The 14667-nt window shown below is 43.7% G+C and overlaps 1 protein-coding gene across 12 annotated transcripts in view; it reads right to left on the reverse strand.

The window, feature by feature from the left end:
- LOC126548094 (uncharacterized) overlaps positions 1 to 14667 on the reverse strand; it is an 82549-nt gene that overhangs the window by 40253 nt on the left and 27629 nt on the right. For all 12 annotated transcript variants that reach the window (XM_055063553.2, XM_055063554.2, XM_055063552.2 and 9 more), the window contains exons 6-8: positions 14123 to 14233; positions 11614 to 11703; positions 2140 to 2211 (exon numbers count right to left, since the gene is read on the reverse strand). In XM_055063553.2, the coding sequence (XP_054919528.1) occupies positions 2140 to 2211; positions 11614 to 11703; positions 14123 to 14233 (273 nt within the window). The remainder of the gene's footprint in view (positions 1 to 2139; positions 2212 to 11613; positions 11704 to 14122; positions 14234 to 14667) is intronic.

Below are 14667 nucleotides of genomic sequence, written 5' to 3' on the forward strand. Positions count from 1 at the left end.
GCATTCAGGCACAAGCACTGCGGATATGCCTTGGCTTGCCACGCTGCACGTCAACTAAGGGCACAATAGTGGAAGCACGGGCTTGTCCAATCGACACATACAGGTCTTGTGAACCTGTGTGAACCTATCTTCGCCTGCTGACCAGACACTCACACCATCCTCTGTCAAACCTTCCAAGAACCAACCTTGACTGTGCTATTTCTAAAGCAGTTGCATGTCACACAAGCATCATACCTGCAAAGTTCCAGGTGACCAACACCCCCGAGGCACTTCCATGGACATTGCCGAGACCACTAGTAAGGCTTCAGATAGCCGGAATTATGAAGAAATCCCTCATTTCTGCCGTTGGCTTGAAACAGCTCACCCTGTCCCATGTATCTACATTATATAGTGGGACTGTACAAGTATATACCGATGGTTTGGTCATACCATCTGCCACAACGGCAGAATTTGTCATCCCACAACTTGAAATTACTCGGCGATTTCAATTAGACCACAAATCGACATCTACGGCTGTGGAACTTGCAGGAATACGGGAGGCTGTCCGTTTTATGAGAACGCAGACACCTTATAAATGGACGGTGTTCTGCGATGCCAAATCAGCGCTATAAGCACTAAAATGCTTTTTAAAGAAAGGACCATATTACCTGCTTGTGCCAGAAATCGCCGAACTTCATCACAGTGCTGAGTTAGGTGGCCACATGATCACTTTTCAATGGGTGCCTAGTCATTGTGGTGTGATTGGCAATGAACTCGCTGACAGTGAGGCAAGATCGGCCTTTGCTTCCTCTGATGAAGTTTGGATTGCCTACTCGCAACATTGCACCAACTATATAATCAAGGCACTCATGCAGGACCTTACAAAGGCATACAGAGCCAACAGTGACAACATACACAGACGCCTACATATGATCGACCCAGACGGTAAATTATGTTTGCCCCCGAAGGTTACGCGGAGCAAAACGTCATTGATACACAGGATTCGGCTAGGCATTGCTTTCACCCGTTGCTACGCGCACCTCATCGGCCAGTCGAACAGCCCTGATTGTGAACACTGCCAGACGCCTGAAATGCTGGAACACATACTGTGCGATTTCCCAGCATATATGCTGGAGCGAAGGATGTTGGAAAGTTCCCTAGCCAGCATTGGCAGGCAACCACTGTCGGAGGACGCTATCCTCGGCCCACGGCCTGACACTGCAACTTCAATGGAGGCAACTAAAGCGCTGTTGAAGTTTCTGCAGGACGCCAAGCTAGATGAGCGGCTCTAGCAGGGCAACTGTCTCATATACACAAGCACTCACCACTTCTCTTATCATCATCACCCATTCCAGTACTTTCACTCCTCTTCCCTCTTCCCCAGCGAAGAGTAGCAGACTAGAGCGCACTAGCTCAGGTCGACCTCTCTGTCCTTCCTGTCAATAAATATTATTCTAATACAAATTCTTCTTCTCACACATAGTGGTGATGATATCCAAGCAGGTTGACAGGGAAGGACAGTGGACTTCAGCTCAAAATTCTGTGCAGCATATGAACTTCCCATAAATAATTCTGTGGCACAAAGAGTAACATTGTGTCGGCAGCTATCTGATGAAATACCTCCTTACGTGGGGTCCCTATCTATAGGTCGTCATGACCCATTTTGGATCATGCAATGATAATCCTGTCATTTCCAGAACTTACTGCTATATATGCATACTACTATATATGCATATGGCAAGCCTAATATACACAAGTGAGCCTGACTCATGTCAGGATAGTTCTAGAACATGCTACAAGAATTATGATGGGAGCTGAAAGACAACCTTTAGCATGGCAAACCAAACCAAAATGCACAAGGCAATGTCAGTATTTATGTATGGCCCAAAACTATGGGTAAAGAAAAATTGTGCACTGCCAATCAAGGAACACTGTCTCTTGATACAGACTTAAACACAAGTGTCACACTTTTGTGGCCTGCAGCAAACAGGCCTACATTCCTCTACACATAAAATAGAAACAATTGTGGCCATATTAACTGTGGTTTGCAGCCATGAAGGTTGACTGCCTCTTGCTACGTTCATGATTAATATTTGTATCAATTTCCCAGTCATATAACATAATTAAAGATGTCACTTCAATGTCAAAATTTTGGCTTACCCTTTCTGTCTGTACTGCAACATTGACTTTAACAGGATCCTTTTCAACATTTGTAATGTCCATGTATTTGGTCTGAAAGGCCAAATAAAATGAATGAGTGAATGTCACAATGAAAGTAAATGAAGGCAACTCACACAAGCAACAGCTTCACCATCTTTGAAAACACTATTTGAAGGCCGCAGCACTCAAACTGACGCAGAATTTGTTACTGTGACTCATTATTGAGTTTAGGAGCCTTTTCGGCAAAGATAATTGGTAATGGAAGTACTGAACTTCATTAGACGTATGAAGAACATTGTCTACAATGCGAGATTTTTAGCACCAGGGCATTTGCAATCTGTAGGACATATTTGGAATACTCTTTTCAATGCTCATCAAAAATAAGATTTTCAGTTTTTTTTATGAGCACTTATCACACAAAATTTTATTGTTTTCTTATTGTTTAAAATTTGGCATCACTACACAGCACTGTATCTCCCATTTATATGCCAAGGAACTAATAACCAATACAGATGCTAAGGAAGATAACTGAATGTGTTTCATTTCTGAGGCATGTTTAGGTGTAAATAACTGACAATTGTGCAGTGGTACATATGCAGCTTTTATTTGCAGAAATGCGAACACTATACCAAGGGCTCATCTCCTCACCATTAGGCCTGACCTACACGTACGCACCGGCCTCGGCGTCAGCTCGCACCATATTGTGGTAAAACCAACTATTATTTCCCAACTGAAAGCTTCAGAAATCGCACTACTTCGTGGAATTAAGTTTTCACTCTCTCCGCTGCCAACATGTCTCGAGGGGGAGACGCCGAGGGGTACCCAGATCTGAACCTGCCATATATCGGTGCGGGAGGTTGGGGGCACAATGGCCTATCCTGTCCCTTAGCTAGCATGCACTTATGATGTACGTACCCTGCATGGGAGGCAAAATGTGTCGAGTACATTTTTTAAAAATTATTAGTTGATTCAGTTCCCTCAAAGGCCTCTAGTCAAGGGTATTACACGAGGTGTGAACAGTGTAATCTCACTAATAAGTCTTCACGGTAACCGGAAAATAAAATGTATTATCCAAAAATCTTAGTATCAAAGCAAACTTAAAAAGTATGAAAATAGGTGCACTCGGTGACAAACTCAGCAACAAAGATTCGTGTGGCATAGAGTGATACTGCTCCGTATTGCACGTTACGAGGAGCAGCATCAATCTACGCCACACAAATGGCAGCCAACGCACTTTTATTCAGCAACATTGAAATAGCTTGTCAATCTGCGCTGAATTTTATTCTTTTCAATGTGTGTAAAAACATATTCAAGTTTATAAAGAAGGCACATCAGAAAGAGACGTCTGCCCAGTCGATTACACAAGAGCGTACTAGCGGCCGTGATGTGCTGTCGCGCACATCAACAACAGCCTTCTTTACTGTTGTCTTTTCTGCATCCTCGCTGGTGCCACCACCACTATCATCATCATCATCATCACCATCATCATTATCCAGACAATTCGAATAGGCAGTGTGGCAGTGGCTCTCTCCACTCTCTCCCAGTGGCAATTTCTTTGTGCTGCTCCTGCAGAATCTGCACGGCTGCAGGCGTGTAACACGTTGTTCGTGGGTCGTTGTAACATTATTTAAGCAAGTAGACTGGTATGTAAAGCTACAAGTTTTAGAAATACCAGCAAGAACCCTCTTCTGCAGCCGTATTATCCCATTTCAGGTGAAAACTCTATTGCATTAACCGTATGGAACACATTGTTCCTATGGGACGTTGGCAGGGAAAAGAAAAAAAAAGAACGTATTATCCTGAAAAATGCATTATGCAGAATCGTGTCAATGAGATTCCACTGTACATTCACTACTAGTGCATATATTCACAACTTATGCATTGATAAGATCTGGACCAGGTGAGGTCCTGATCTAGGAAATTGACCTAGGTAAACATATTCCTTCACAGGCTCTAGAGGCTGACTGGCAATCCTGAACTCTTGTTTCCTTGCCAGGCTATTGAGCATTATCTTTGTCTTCTGCATATAAATCTTCAACCCTACTGTTACACTCTCTCTGTTAAGGTCCTCAATCATTTGTTGTAACTCATCTGCATTGTTGCTGACCAGAACAATGTCATCGGCAAACCGAAGGCTGCTTAGCTATTTGCCGTTGATCCTCACTCCTAAGCCTTGCCAGTTTAATAGCTTGGATACTCTTTCCAAGCATGCAGATTGGAGAGATTGTGTCTCTTTGCCTGACCACTTACTTTATTGGTCTTTTTCTACCTTGTGAAGAATCAAGGTAGCTGTGGAATTTTTGATGATATTTTCCAAGATATTTACGTAAACCTCTGTGACTGCTGGTATCTCCACTGAATCAAATGCCTTTTTGTAATCTATGAAAGCCATATAGAGAGTCTGATTGTACTCAGCAGATTTCTCGATTACCTGATTGATAACATGGATGTGATCTATTGTAGAGTATCCCTTCCTGAAGCCAGCCTGTTCTCTAGGTTGACTGAAGCCAAGTGTTGTCCTTATTGGAAATTTGTCAATATTTTTTTGCAATACTGGAAGCTAATGGGTCTATAATTTTTCAATTCTTTAATGTCTCCCTTCTTGTGGATTAGTATAATGTTTGTATCCTTCCAGTTTTCTGGGACCCTTGCAATCGATAGACACTTCGTATAAAGAGCCGCCAGTTTTCCAAGCATTATGTCTCCTCCATCTTAGATTAAATAGACTGTTATTCCATCTTCTCCTGCCGCTCTTCCTCGTTTCATGTCTTGCAAGGGCCTTCTGACCTCATCGCTAGTTATAAGAGGAGTTTCTGTATCCTGTTCATTACTGTTTCTAATGGAGGTATCCTGACTCCTCTGGCTACTGTACATGTCAGTATGAAATTCTTCCGCTTCTTTTACTATATCTTCGAGATTGCTGATGATATTACCCTGCTTATCTTTCAGTGCACACATCTTGGTTTGTCCTATGCAAAGTTTCTTTCTCACTGATTTCAGGCTGCGTCCATTTACGGCTTCAGTCTTTCTCACGTCATAGTTTCGAATATCACTTATTTTCGCCTTGTTGATCAGTTTTGACAGTTCCGTGAATTCTACTTTATCTCATGAGTTGGACACTTTCATTCTTTGTCGTTTGTTTATTAGGTCTTTTGTTATCTTGGAGAGCTTGCCTACTGGTTGCCTTGGTGCCTTGCCTCCCACTTCAATTGCTGCCTCTGAAGCCAGCCTAGTTACAGTTTCATTCATTATCTATGTCATCTTCATCTCTCTGTTCTAAGGCTGCATATTTGTTTGCAAGTACCAGCCTGAATTTGTCTGCTTTTACCCTTACTGCCTCTAGGTTGACCTGTTTCTTCTTGACCAATTTTACTCTTTCTCTCATCAAATTAAGGTGAATCCTAGCCCTCACTAACCTATGATCATTGCACTTTACCCTACCTGTCACTTCTACATCCTGCACTATACTGGCATCAGCAGAAAGTATGAAGCCCATTTCATTTCTTGTTTCACCATTAAGGCTTTTCCAGGTCCACTTTCTGTTGCTACAATTTTTGAAGAAGGCGTTAATTATTCGAAGCTTATTCCTTTCTGCACTCTACCAGCATCTCTCCTCTAGCGTTCCTAGACTCGACGGCGTAGTTGCCAATTGCTTGTTCACCAGCCTGCTTTTCCCCCACTTTTGTATTGAAGTCACCCATTACTACTATGTAACAAGTTTGCACTTTTTTCATCGCTAATTCAACATCTTCATAAAACTGATCTACTTCCTCATCATCGTGACTGGATGTTGGAGCGTAGGCTTGTACTACTTTTAATCTATACCTCTTATTAAGTTTGATTACGACTACTGCTACCCTCTCATTAATGCTGTAGAATTCGTCAATGTTGCCCTCTATATCCTTATGGATTAGGAATCCTACCCCGTATTGCTTCTTATCTGGCAGACCTCTATAGCAGAGGACATGGCCGTTATTCAGCAATGCATAAGCCTCACTCGTTCTTCTAATCTCACTAAGGCCGATGATATCCCAAAAAATGCCTGATAGTTCCTCAAAGAGTCCTGCTAATTTAGCCTCACTCAACAGAGTTCAGCAATTAAAGGTTGACAGGGTCAGTTTCCATTGGCGGCCTGTCCTGACCCAGAGATTCTTAGCACCCTCTGCTACGTTACAGGTCTGACCGCCGCTTTGGTCAGGTGCTCCGCAGCTGCTGGGGACTGAGGGCCATGGGTTTATTGAAGGAATCATTTGGGAGGTAGTGGCCGAATAGTGCACCAGGGAGGCCAATTCCTGTTCTGGTGAGGGAGTGTGTTTGTTGAAGCTTAGTGGGCCTTCCTAATTTGGTTGTACCTGGATTAGTATAGCCCCACTCGCTCACGGCATTTTTTGCTGGTGTCAGGCACCACTCCAAGCCTGCAGATGTAGTACACTGGAGGAGGTGAATTTCAAGCCCACCATGGTCAAATTAAAAAAAACTTACAGAAGGATTCGAACTTCCGGCTATGACAACCCAGCATTCTACAGAGCTCAGTCAGATAATCCCGTAGGCGGCGAGGCTACCTTATCGCCGACAAGTACAGCCCAGAGGGCCTTACGTGCCGAAAAACTTATTTGATTTATCCGCGATAGATGTGTTTTCCTGGAAATTTAAATAGTATGGAAATTTAAATCATCATCAACATAAAGTGATTGTCTCAAAGAGCTAGTTGATGGCATAATATGTACTGCCCGCTTCTTGACCAATACCACGTTGTGGGTATGTACCATATACTATAGAAATCATCATCATAATCAACACATGGCAACCATGTGAAAGAGCAAGTTGGTGTTGGCACAAGAGAAGTACTACAGTCGAACCCCCTTATAACAATACCGGTTTTAACAATATATCAGTTACAACAATGAGAAGCTGCTGCACCGTCAACTTTTGTATGTTTTGCATGGCGAAATAATCCGTTTACTACAATGCTCCAATGCCGCATTATCAGTTATAACGATGAAGTCTGGCTGCTCGGTGTCCGGTAATGAAAAAGGGTAGTGAAATGCGAAATCCATTACAAGGAAAAAAAAGAAAGAGAAATTCGAGCCGCTGTACGATGGCCCGCTGCTCGAACGGCCGCCACACATTCATTTTCCAGCCTTCTCCGCACGCCTCTCTCCCATCGCTCTTCCAACCCTTCGAACATGAATGGGCTGCGCCCATATCTCTACGCCGCGCCACCCTCCGAAACACGAATGGACCGTGCCAACTGCACTGCTCGCATCTTTCTCGCTGGCTCCTCATTCAGCGCAGTTCTGCAAACAGCCCCGGGTTCGTTTTTTGCATTGAAATCGTTCCTGGCCACATGGTTTCTCAGCCACTTTTGACTCGCCGTCGAAACAGAAGATGATTGACCCGCCCGTTGATAATCAACAATGCATGACATTGTTGGTGAAAAGAAAGCGCATGGCTATAGATTTGGAAACTAAGGGCTTCTAACCGATGAGTCGATCATCGCAAACATGCTTGCATCAGATAGTAATGGCAACGACGGCAGTGATGATGTGGTAGGGCAGGCTGCTTCAACGTTGTCCTCACAGGAGGCCCAGCAGATGATTCAGTCCCTTCGGGGCTTCGTTTTCGCGAGGAACCTTCCGATGCACTACGTGGAGCATCTGGATACCTTGGAGAAGGATGTCGGCAAGGCTGACGGACATAGGGTTTTCTCGTGCAATGCAGTGCGACATACGTGGCAAGATGCTTGTGGCAATCTCACCTCAAAGTTTTTTCTGGGTTTCTTAAGCTGACAGGCTGCCGCGGCAACCTGCTTGCATTTTTTAAAAGGCCCCTTTAGGGCCCATCAAAGCACTGCCTCAGTGGTGCTCGCATATCACTAGCCGCCCGTGACCCCTCTTTGCAGTTATAGCAGTGCCATTCTTTAATGCCGACAGCCGCGGCTTGTTACATGTGATCGGAGCGCCCAGGAAGCAGTTAAATGAGCGAGCACAATCAGCAGCCAGATGGAGGAAGGTGGCTGGGATATATTGGGGGGGGGGCACTGACCTCCTCGCCATTATAGTTTGCTAAGATTAGCTCTGTGATCCCCCTATTTTGATTTTTTCATGCAACCCCGTTTTAACAATTATCGGTTATAACAATGGAATTATCGTGGCATTTGAATATTGTTATTAGTGGGTTTGACTGTATATGGGTGTTTGTGGCTTAAATCTGGCTGCTACGCTGGTGGGCTGAGGTTCAATTCCTGCCGCTGAATGCCTTAAGAATGAGGTTGAATCTACTTGGCGAGAAACCAACCGACCAACCAACAACCCAGGTGAAACAATAGGATGGTAGGCAAAGAAAAGAAATGGGGCATATCGTATGGCAGTTCATGACTTACAAGATGCTGGAGGTAATTGTGCCCTATGCACAGGTTGTCTTAAAATGACTGGGTGGAATAGAACCTGTCCTTTACCAGATATAAAATGTACAATTAACCAGAACCTTATGGCCAGATAGGCACTTTTGACTGCGTTTTAGAAATGACAACTTTGGTAGCATATTGAAGAGCATTTTCACTGCAAGAAATTTGAAAAAATGGAACACTTCGGAGAGTGACCATCTCTAAATAACAATATAAATATGTCATAATCCTTGCAATAAAACTTAATGCACTATTAAATAATAGTGTGAATACTCACCTCTAGCCAAAATATACAGCAGGAAAGATAAATGCATATCGGCTATAGGTTTGTTTGTTTATTTATTTAGTCTCTACAGCACAACTATTTCCCTATAACCAACTAAAGTCGCATAAACTGCCTAATATTTTAGACAAGTACATACATACTTATTAAGTGCAGCAAGATACAACAGTGTTTTGACTGCTGGTAGGAGGTGAAAGCTTAAAGTACATCTACCAGCAGCAAGCTTTGTTGCACAATGCACTGTTAGTAGGCTTCATTAGGTTCGTGTGGCAGATCCTCAGGCCTTTACACCTGCCCGGTATTTTGATGGCATAGTTCATGTCTGACAGCTTTTCTATGACCTCCGCAGGTCCTTACCAAATAAAGTTTAGTTTTTTTCTGGACAATGTCAGTAAAAGCACCTATCTCCTACAGTGAAAGTTCACTTCTAAGTGTTCCTATTGTAGTATACTTTAGCCTTCCTTATTCCTAGATGACCGGCCCAGCCGTTGCCATGGCACAGGTACTGTATCTGTATATCTGCTCTGTATCTTAAGGGAACAATGAGCTGATCATACTGTACTCCCTTCGTGTCTTTGTACTGTCGGTACAAAGACCACCGTGGCACTGGAAAGTGATGTTCTTCCTGGCTATCCCCTTTTGCTCTTGTTCTTTCAGCTTGTGGAGGGCTACATCACTCTTCTGCTGCGATTCCCTGTTTATCAACCTTCAGTAGGTCTAAAAAACCTTTCGAATGTGGCAGCACCAAATTAGGCAGTTTGACCCTCTCTTCAAACAGCAGCCACACAGTGTGATGGCTGTGTTATCTCCCTGGCATGCTTGAACAGATTTTGGCAGCTGCTTAATATAATAATAATAATAATAATAATAATAATAATAATAATAATAAATGCTGGGGTTTTCCATGCCAAAACCCATATATATTTATGAGGTGTGCCATAGTTGGGGGGCTCCGGATTAATTTTTACCACCTGGGACGTGCACTCAATGCTAGGTACACTGGCATTTTAGCATTTCACCTTTTCACCTACATCAAAATGCAGCAGCCAGAGCCAAGATTTGACCACCACCTCAGGCTTAGCAGCGCAATGCCAAAGCCACTACGCCACTGTGACAGGTCTGGCAACTGTTTCAGTTTGAGAACAAAGAACGGTAGACTATGACTATGCTCAAAGTGAGTCAAACAGCATGACTAAACAAGGGAAAAGAAGCAAACATGCACCACAGGACTAGCACATTCTCTGTAATACATGACTGCATCTCTGTCCTTGTTCAGCTGCACTGTTTCGGCTTACTCTGAAGATAAACTAACTAGCACTGATTAAGAAGAAGTGGCCGTTCTCAATTTGGCATGCAAAACTACCAGTCAGTAACTGATGCAAATGCACACAATTTACTGTACTTGTGGCTCATTGTCAGGGGCTTAGCCAGACAAGGCACACCGGGCACACGCTTGCCTGCAGGATAGTTTATAATGATTGCAATTTACATGGTTGTTCTGAGGAGGTGGTCTCAAGCGCTTGAGTTACATTCATGCCTTACAGAAAAAGAATAAAAATATTCACCGACGATTATGATACTCCCTAATGCGAAATTTGAGCACAGCTTTATATGTGTTTTCATTTCGCAATGTATTGAGGCAAAGAATTTGAGAGAGACATGCAGCAGAGTCGGCAATCATCAAAAATCGGACCTGTGGGTCAAGCATGTCTGCTTTTATACATGACTCATCAAAGAGGTTCCAGTGTAATCGCTGGTGCCACATGGCTTCCAGAAAGTACTACACAATTTGTGTTGTGCATACAATCATATTACAAATCAATCGCAAAGCATGACAACCGAAACAAGTGTGAACACGACCAAACCATGCATACCAAACAAGTGTTTGACGTAGTAGTTCTGCGGATACCTGAATTAATACCAAACAAGTTTGAGCGTGAACAGACGATAGCACGAAATGAGCGGTCCGGCTGAGACCAAATACGAGTACGCATTGAGCGGTGGGGCGGGTCCGCATGACACGAGTTTTCCGCGCACAACTCACTGAAGGGGCCGCTCTCATTGGTCTCCGCTGTTTGCAGCTCTCGTCTTTCATCTCCTGCTCTGTGTTTGCTCTTTTTTCTTTCACCGTGCTCATTCGCTCAGTTACACTGCCAACACCGATGCTCGCCGCAGGAACGGGCGCCTAAGAGCTACGCTCTAAAAATGTGAACTTCAACAGGTAAAGGCACGAATGCTAAAACTGCTATTTCAATTAAAATGTCGTCATTCAAGATTGAGAGATTCGCACATGCATGCTACCTGCCTAGTACCACAATATACAAGCTGCTTAGCTGCTTTGGTGTGAGACTGATTTTTTTTTCTACACTAGAACTAATGCGTGCAGAACACTAGGCCAACTGTGCCTTTTCCAAGTAGTAGATGACAAGTGAAGAGCATGCCGCACTGGCAGTGCATATTGTACTGCCAGCATGGTCCTACAGGCACCTTCTTTACTCATTTCTTTGCTCACAGGAACCTACTTACTCACTCACTCTTATCTCTTAATCAAACTGCAAAGCACTGGACAAAGTTGGCACTCACATAGTGAAAAAGGCAAGGAAAATAGCCTATGGAATACCACAGCATAAAGAGCAGAATAGGAGGAGTGAAAGAGTGAAGGCACCACAGAATGTTAGGCGTGTTGTGAAACTAAAGCAGTGATATAATGCAACAATGAATGTGAGAGAGGAACACCACTGCTACCATGTCTCAAGTATGCTAGAACATGCAAGGCACATCTCACCATCTGCTGCTGAAGAAGGTGAATTGTGTGGTCCTTGTCTTCAAGCTGCTGCTGCATTAGAATGAGTTGCCGCTTGAGGTCCATATTTTCCTGTTGGCCATGGCCACAACAAAATCATTACCACAACAAAATCGCAACATGGAGCATTCATATGGCAAACATGTTACTACAAAGTAGTCAATGTGCAATCACAGCAAAAATAATGAATCTACAACGTTTCACAAAAGCCCATTATGTACACAGTGCACTAATACAAAAAGAACACTGTCCAAGCCATGATGATACTTGCAGACATGTAGCTTAACATTACTTGCTGCTACCTGCTACATACTTCTCAGATAGGAGAATTGACTCCGAAGTGCTTGCTTGAATTTAGCACAAGAACAAGGAACATATACCAGCGCTGAATGCAAATCTGGTGTTCCTTCTCATACTGGTGTAGGGTGTACACAAAAGCAAATGACCACCACAAAACTCAAAACTTATAATGCAATGACAAATGCACTGCAAGTACTAGTTAAGCATAAATAAGTCATGTAACGAACAGGGTGTCTACCAAGTTGACATTGCCAGATTCGCTGAGTTTGCCAGGTTTTCCCTGAGTGCCTTTGCAAAATTCTGAGTGATGCAGAACTATGTTTTACGTCAAGACGGGCTGAAACCATATCGCCCGATGCTGTCACTCTCAAATAAGCATATGAAAAAAATTTAAAAAAAAACTACTCAATCCAATTTGAATACTAAGGAGTAGTGTGTATGTTACACAAGAAGAGAATAGAAGGGAGGGGTTAGTAAAATGCACAGCAAATAAAATGTCTTCAAAAAAATTGCAAATGGAGTCGGACATTCTCAAATACGAATAAAAAGGAGATGCATACAGAAGCAAATATTTTCGAATGTGAGCTATTTCTATCAACTGATAGCAAGCTCAGTGGTATGAGGCTCGAACTTTGTCACAATTGAGATTCTCTCTCAACAGCTCGTAAGTCAACCTCAATTGTCCTGACACACTCTCAGCCCGCAGATGACGCCTCAGTGTTGTGGTTCACTGCTTTAAAGAGTTTATTTTGGTTTGGATAAGGGACACATGCACCTCGGCATCAGCCAACATCGTTTTTTTTTTTTTTAGCTCAAGCTCATTCCAAACGGTGGCAGCACGCTTCCTTTCTCATTCATTCCTCAATGCATAGGTCCTTTCTGTTCTTGTCCTCCTTCCGCCACTCGTTCGCCCCAAGGACCATTTGAAGCATCTTCTTGGTCAGTTGCACAGTGCACGTCCGATTTTTCGGACTCCCTAGGGGCCACAAAAATGTCCGAAAAATCGGCCAGATGGAAAAAATAAATGCATGTCATTTACTGCCCTCAGGGGCTCAAACCACCACAGGCACATTCGAAAACGCTCTGAAGGCCTGTCAGTAGACGTATTAGGCATACTGGTGCTCGGACTGCAACAGGAAATACCGGGTGCACGCGTGTATAATTAAGAAATACATACTGTGTCCCATGGCAATAGCCCCCTTCCACGCGTGTTGTTTCACTGCAATACTTTTGCGTATGCTTCACCAAGTAACATTTCTGTACAAAGGCGAAGCTAACTTTCGGGAACCGGCATTATGCAACGCACCGTGCTTCCCAAGCTTCTAAGCCAATCGCGAGGACCACAAAGGCGGAGTTCGTGCCATTCCTGACAGCAGAGAATTATTTCGATAAAAAACACGGCACCCAACGACAAGCTTCATAGCGAATGTCGAAGCAGCTAGACCTAGCGTTGCCACAGTGGTGGCTACAGCTGCCAGTGGATCTACGTGCAAGAGTGCCAGTTCGAGGCGGCGGGGTAATCAAAATGGCAGGGGTGGTGGCTTTGATTAGTGCCATTTCAGACCTGCGGTCACAGCAAAACGTTCAGAAAATCGGACGGGGAAGAGTTCTTGCGTCCGAAATTTCGGATGTTCTGATACACCGACTATGGGGTACGTGGTGGTGCCGCGAAGCCGTCCAAATTATCAGGAATCCGGAAAGTCGGTCATAGAATGTACACTGGCAACTCCTCCAGCCGACTACAGGGCGTCAAAGACAATTCACTACAATTCCTGTCTGTTACTCGAGCCAGCATTACCGCGACTTTAGTCCCTTTCAATAATATTACAGCTAATTTTCCCTGATAGATGCACAAATTCCCCGAGTTTTCCGTGCGTTTTTCCAGACTACTCAATATCCCTGAGAATTCCGTTTTCCCAGTTTGTAGGCACCCTGAACAAAGACAGTACGAACTGGGGAAAGCTAGTAAGGATGCAGAGCAAAATGTAACTATACTACTAATGCTACATGAGAGACACCATATGATAAATTCAGCACTTTCAATTAGAGACTGCAGAAAACCACTGAGAGCGCCAAAAGACTGCAATTATCCTAACAGTGTGGTGCCACTTGCTCTGTTTCCTTATTAATCGTTTTAACCAACACCTTTTAGAGCATGCATATGTATAGACCAAATCCAAGGTTAACATACCTGCAAAACATCATTGGGATCAATGGGGTTGAAATCAGGCGTATCGCCAGTTGGAGTGTGTGTAAAGCCATGGGGCAGGTCAGTACTAGCCAGTGCATGATAGAAATAGTTCTGGAAAGATAGTTGTTTTTTTCCCTCCTTATAAAACCAAGCAGATACAGCTGTCACTTCATTTTTCTAACATTGGACAAAGCATTAAATTATGGGATTTTACATGCCAAAACCAAGATCTCATTATGAGGCACACAGTAGTGGGGGACTCCGGAAATTTGAACCACCTGGGCTTCTTTAACGTGCACCTAAACCTAATACATGGGTGTTTTCGCATTTCGCCCCCATCGAAATGTGGCTGCCATGGCCAGGGTTCGATCTCGCGACCTTGTGTTTAGCAGCCCAACATCATAGCCACTAAGCAACCACGGCGGGTAAAACATTAATTGGACAAAGCATTACCACAACAGCAAGCCTGAGCAAAATTTTTCACTACCCAAGAGGTGCAGCCTTCCAAGAAGCCTGAAACAATATTTACAACTGTGTGCGAATGC

Source organism: Dermacentor andersoni, chromosome 1 (assembly GCF_023375885.2).
Source record: "Dermacentor andersoni chromosome 1, qqDerAnde1_hic_scaffold, whole genome shotgun sequence".
Taxonomy (NCBI): domain Eukaryota; kingdom Metazoa; phylum Arthropoda; class Arachnida; order Ixodida; family Ixodidae; genus Dermacentor; species Dermacentor andersoni.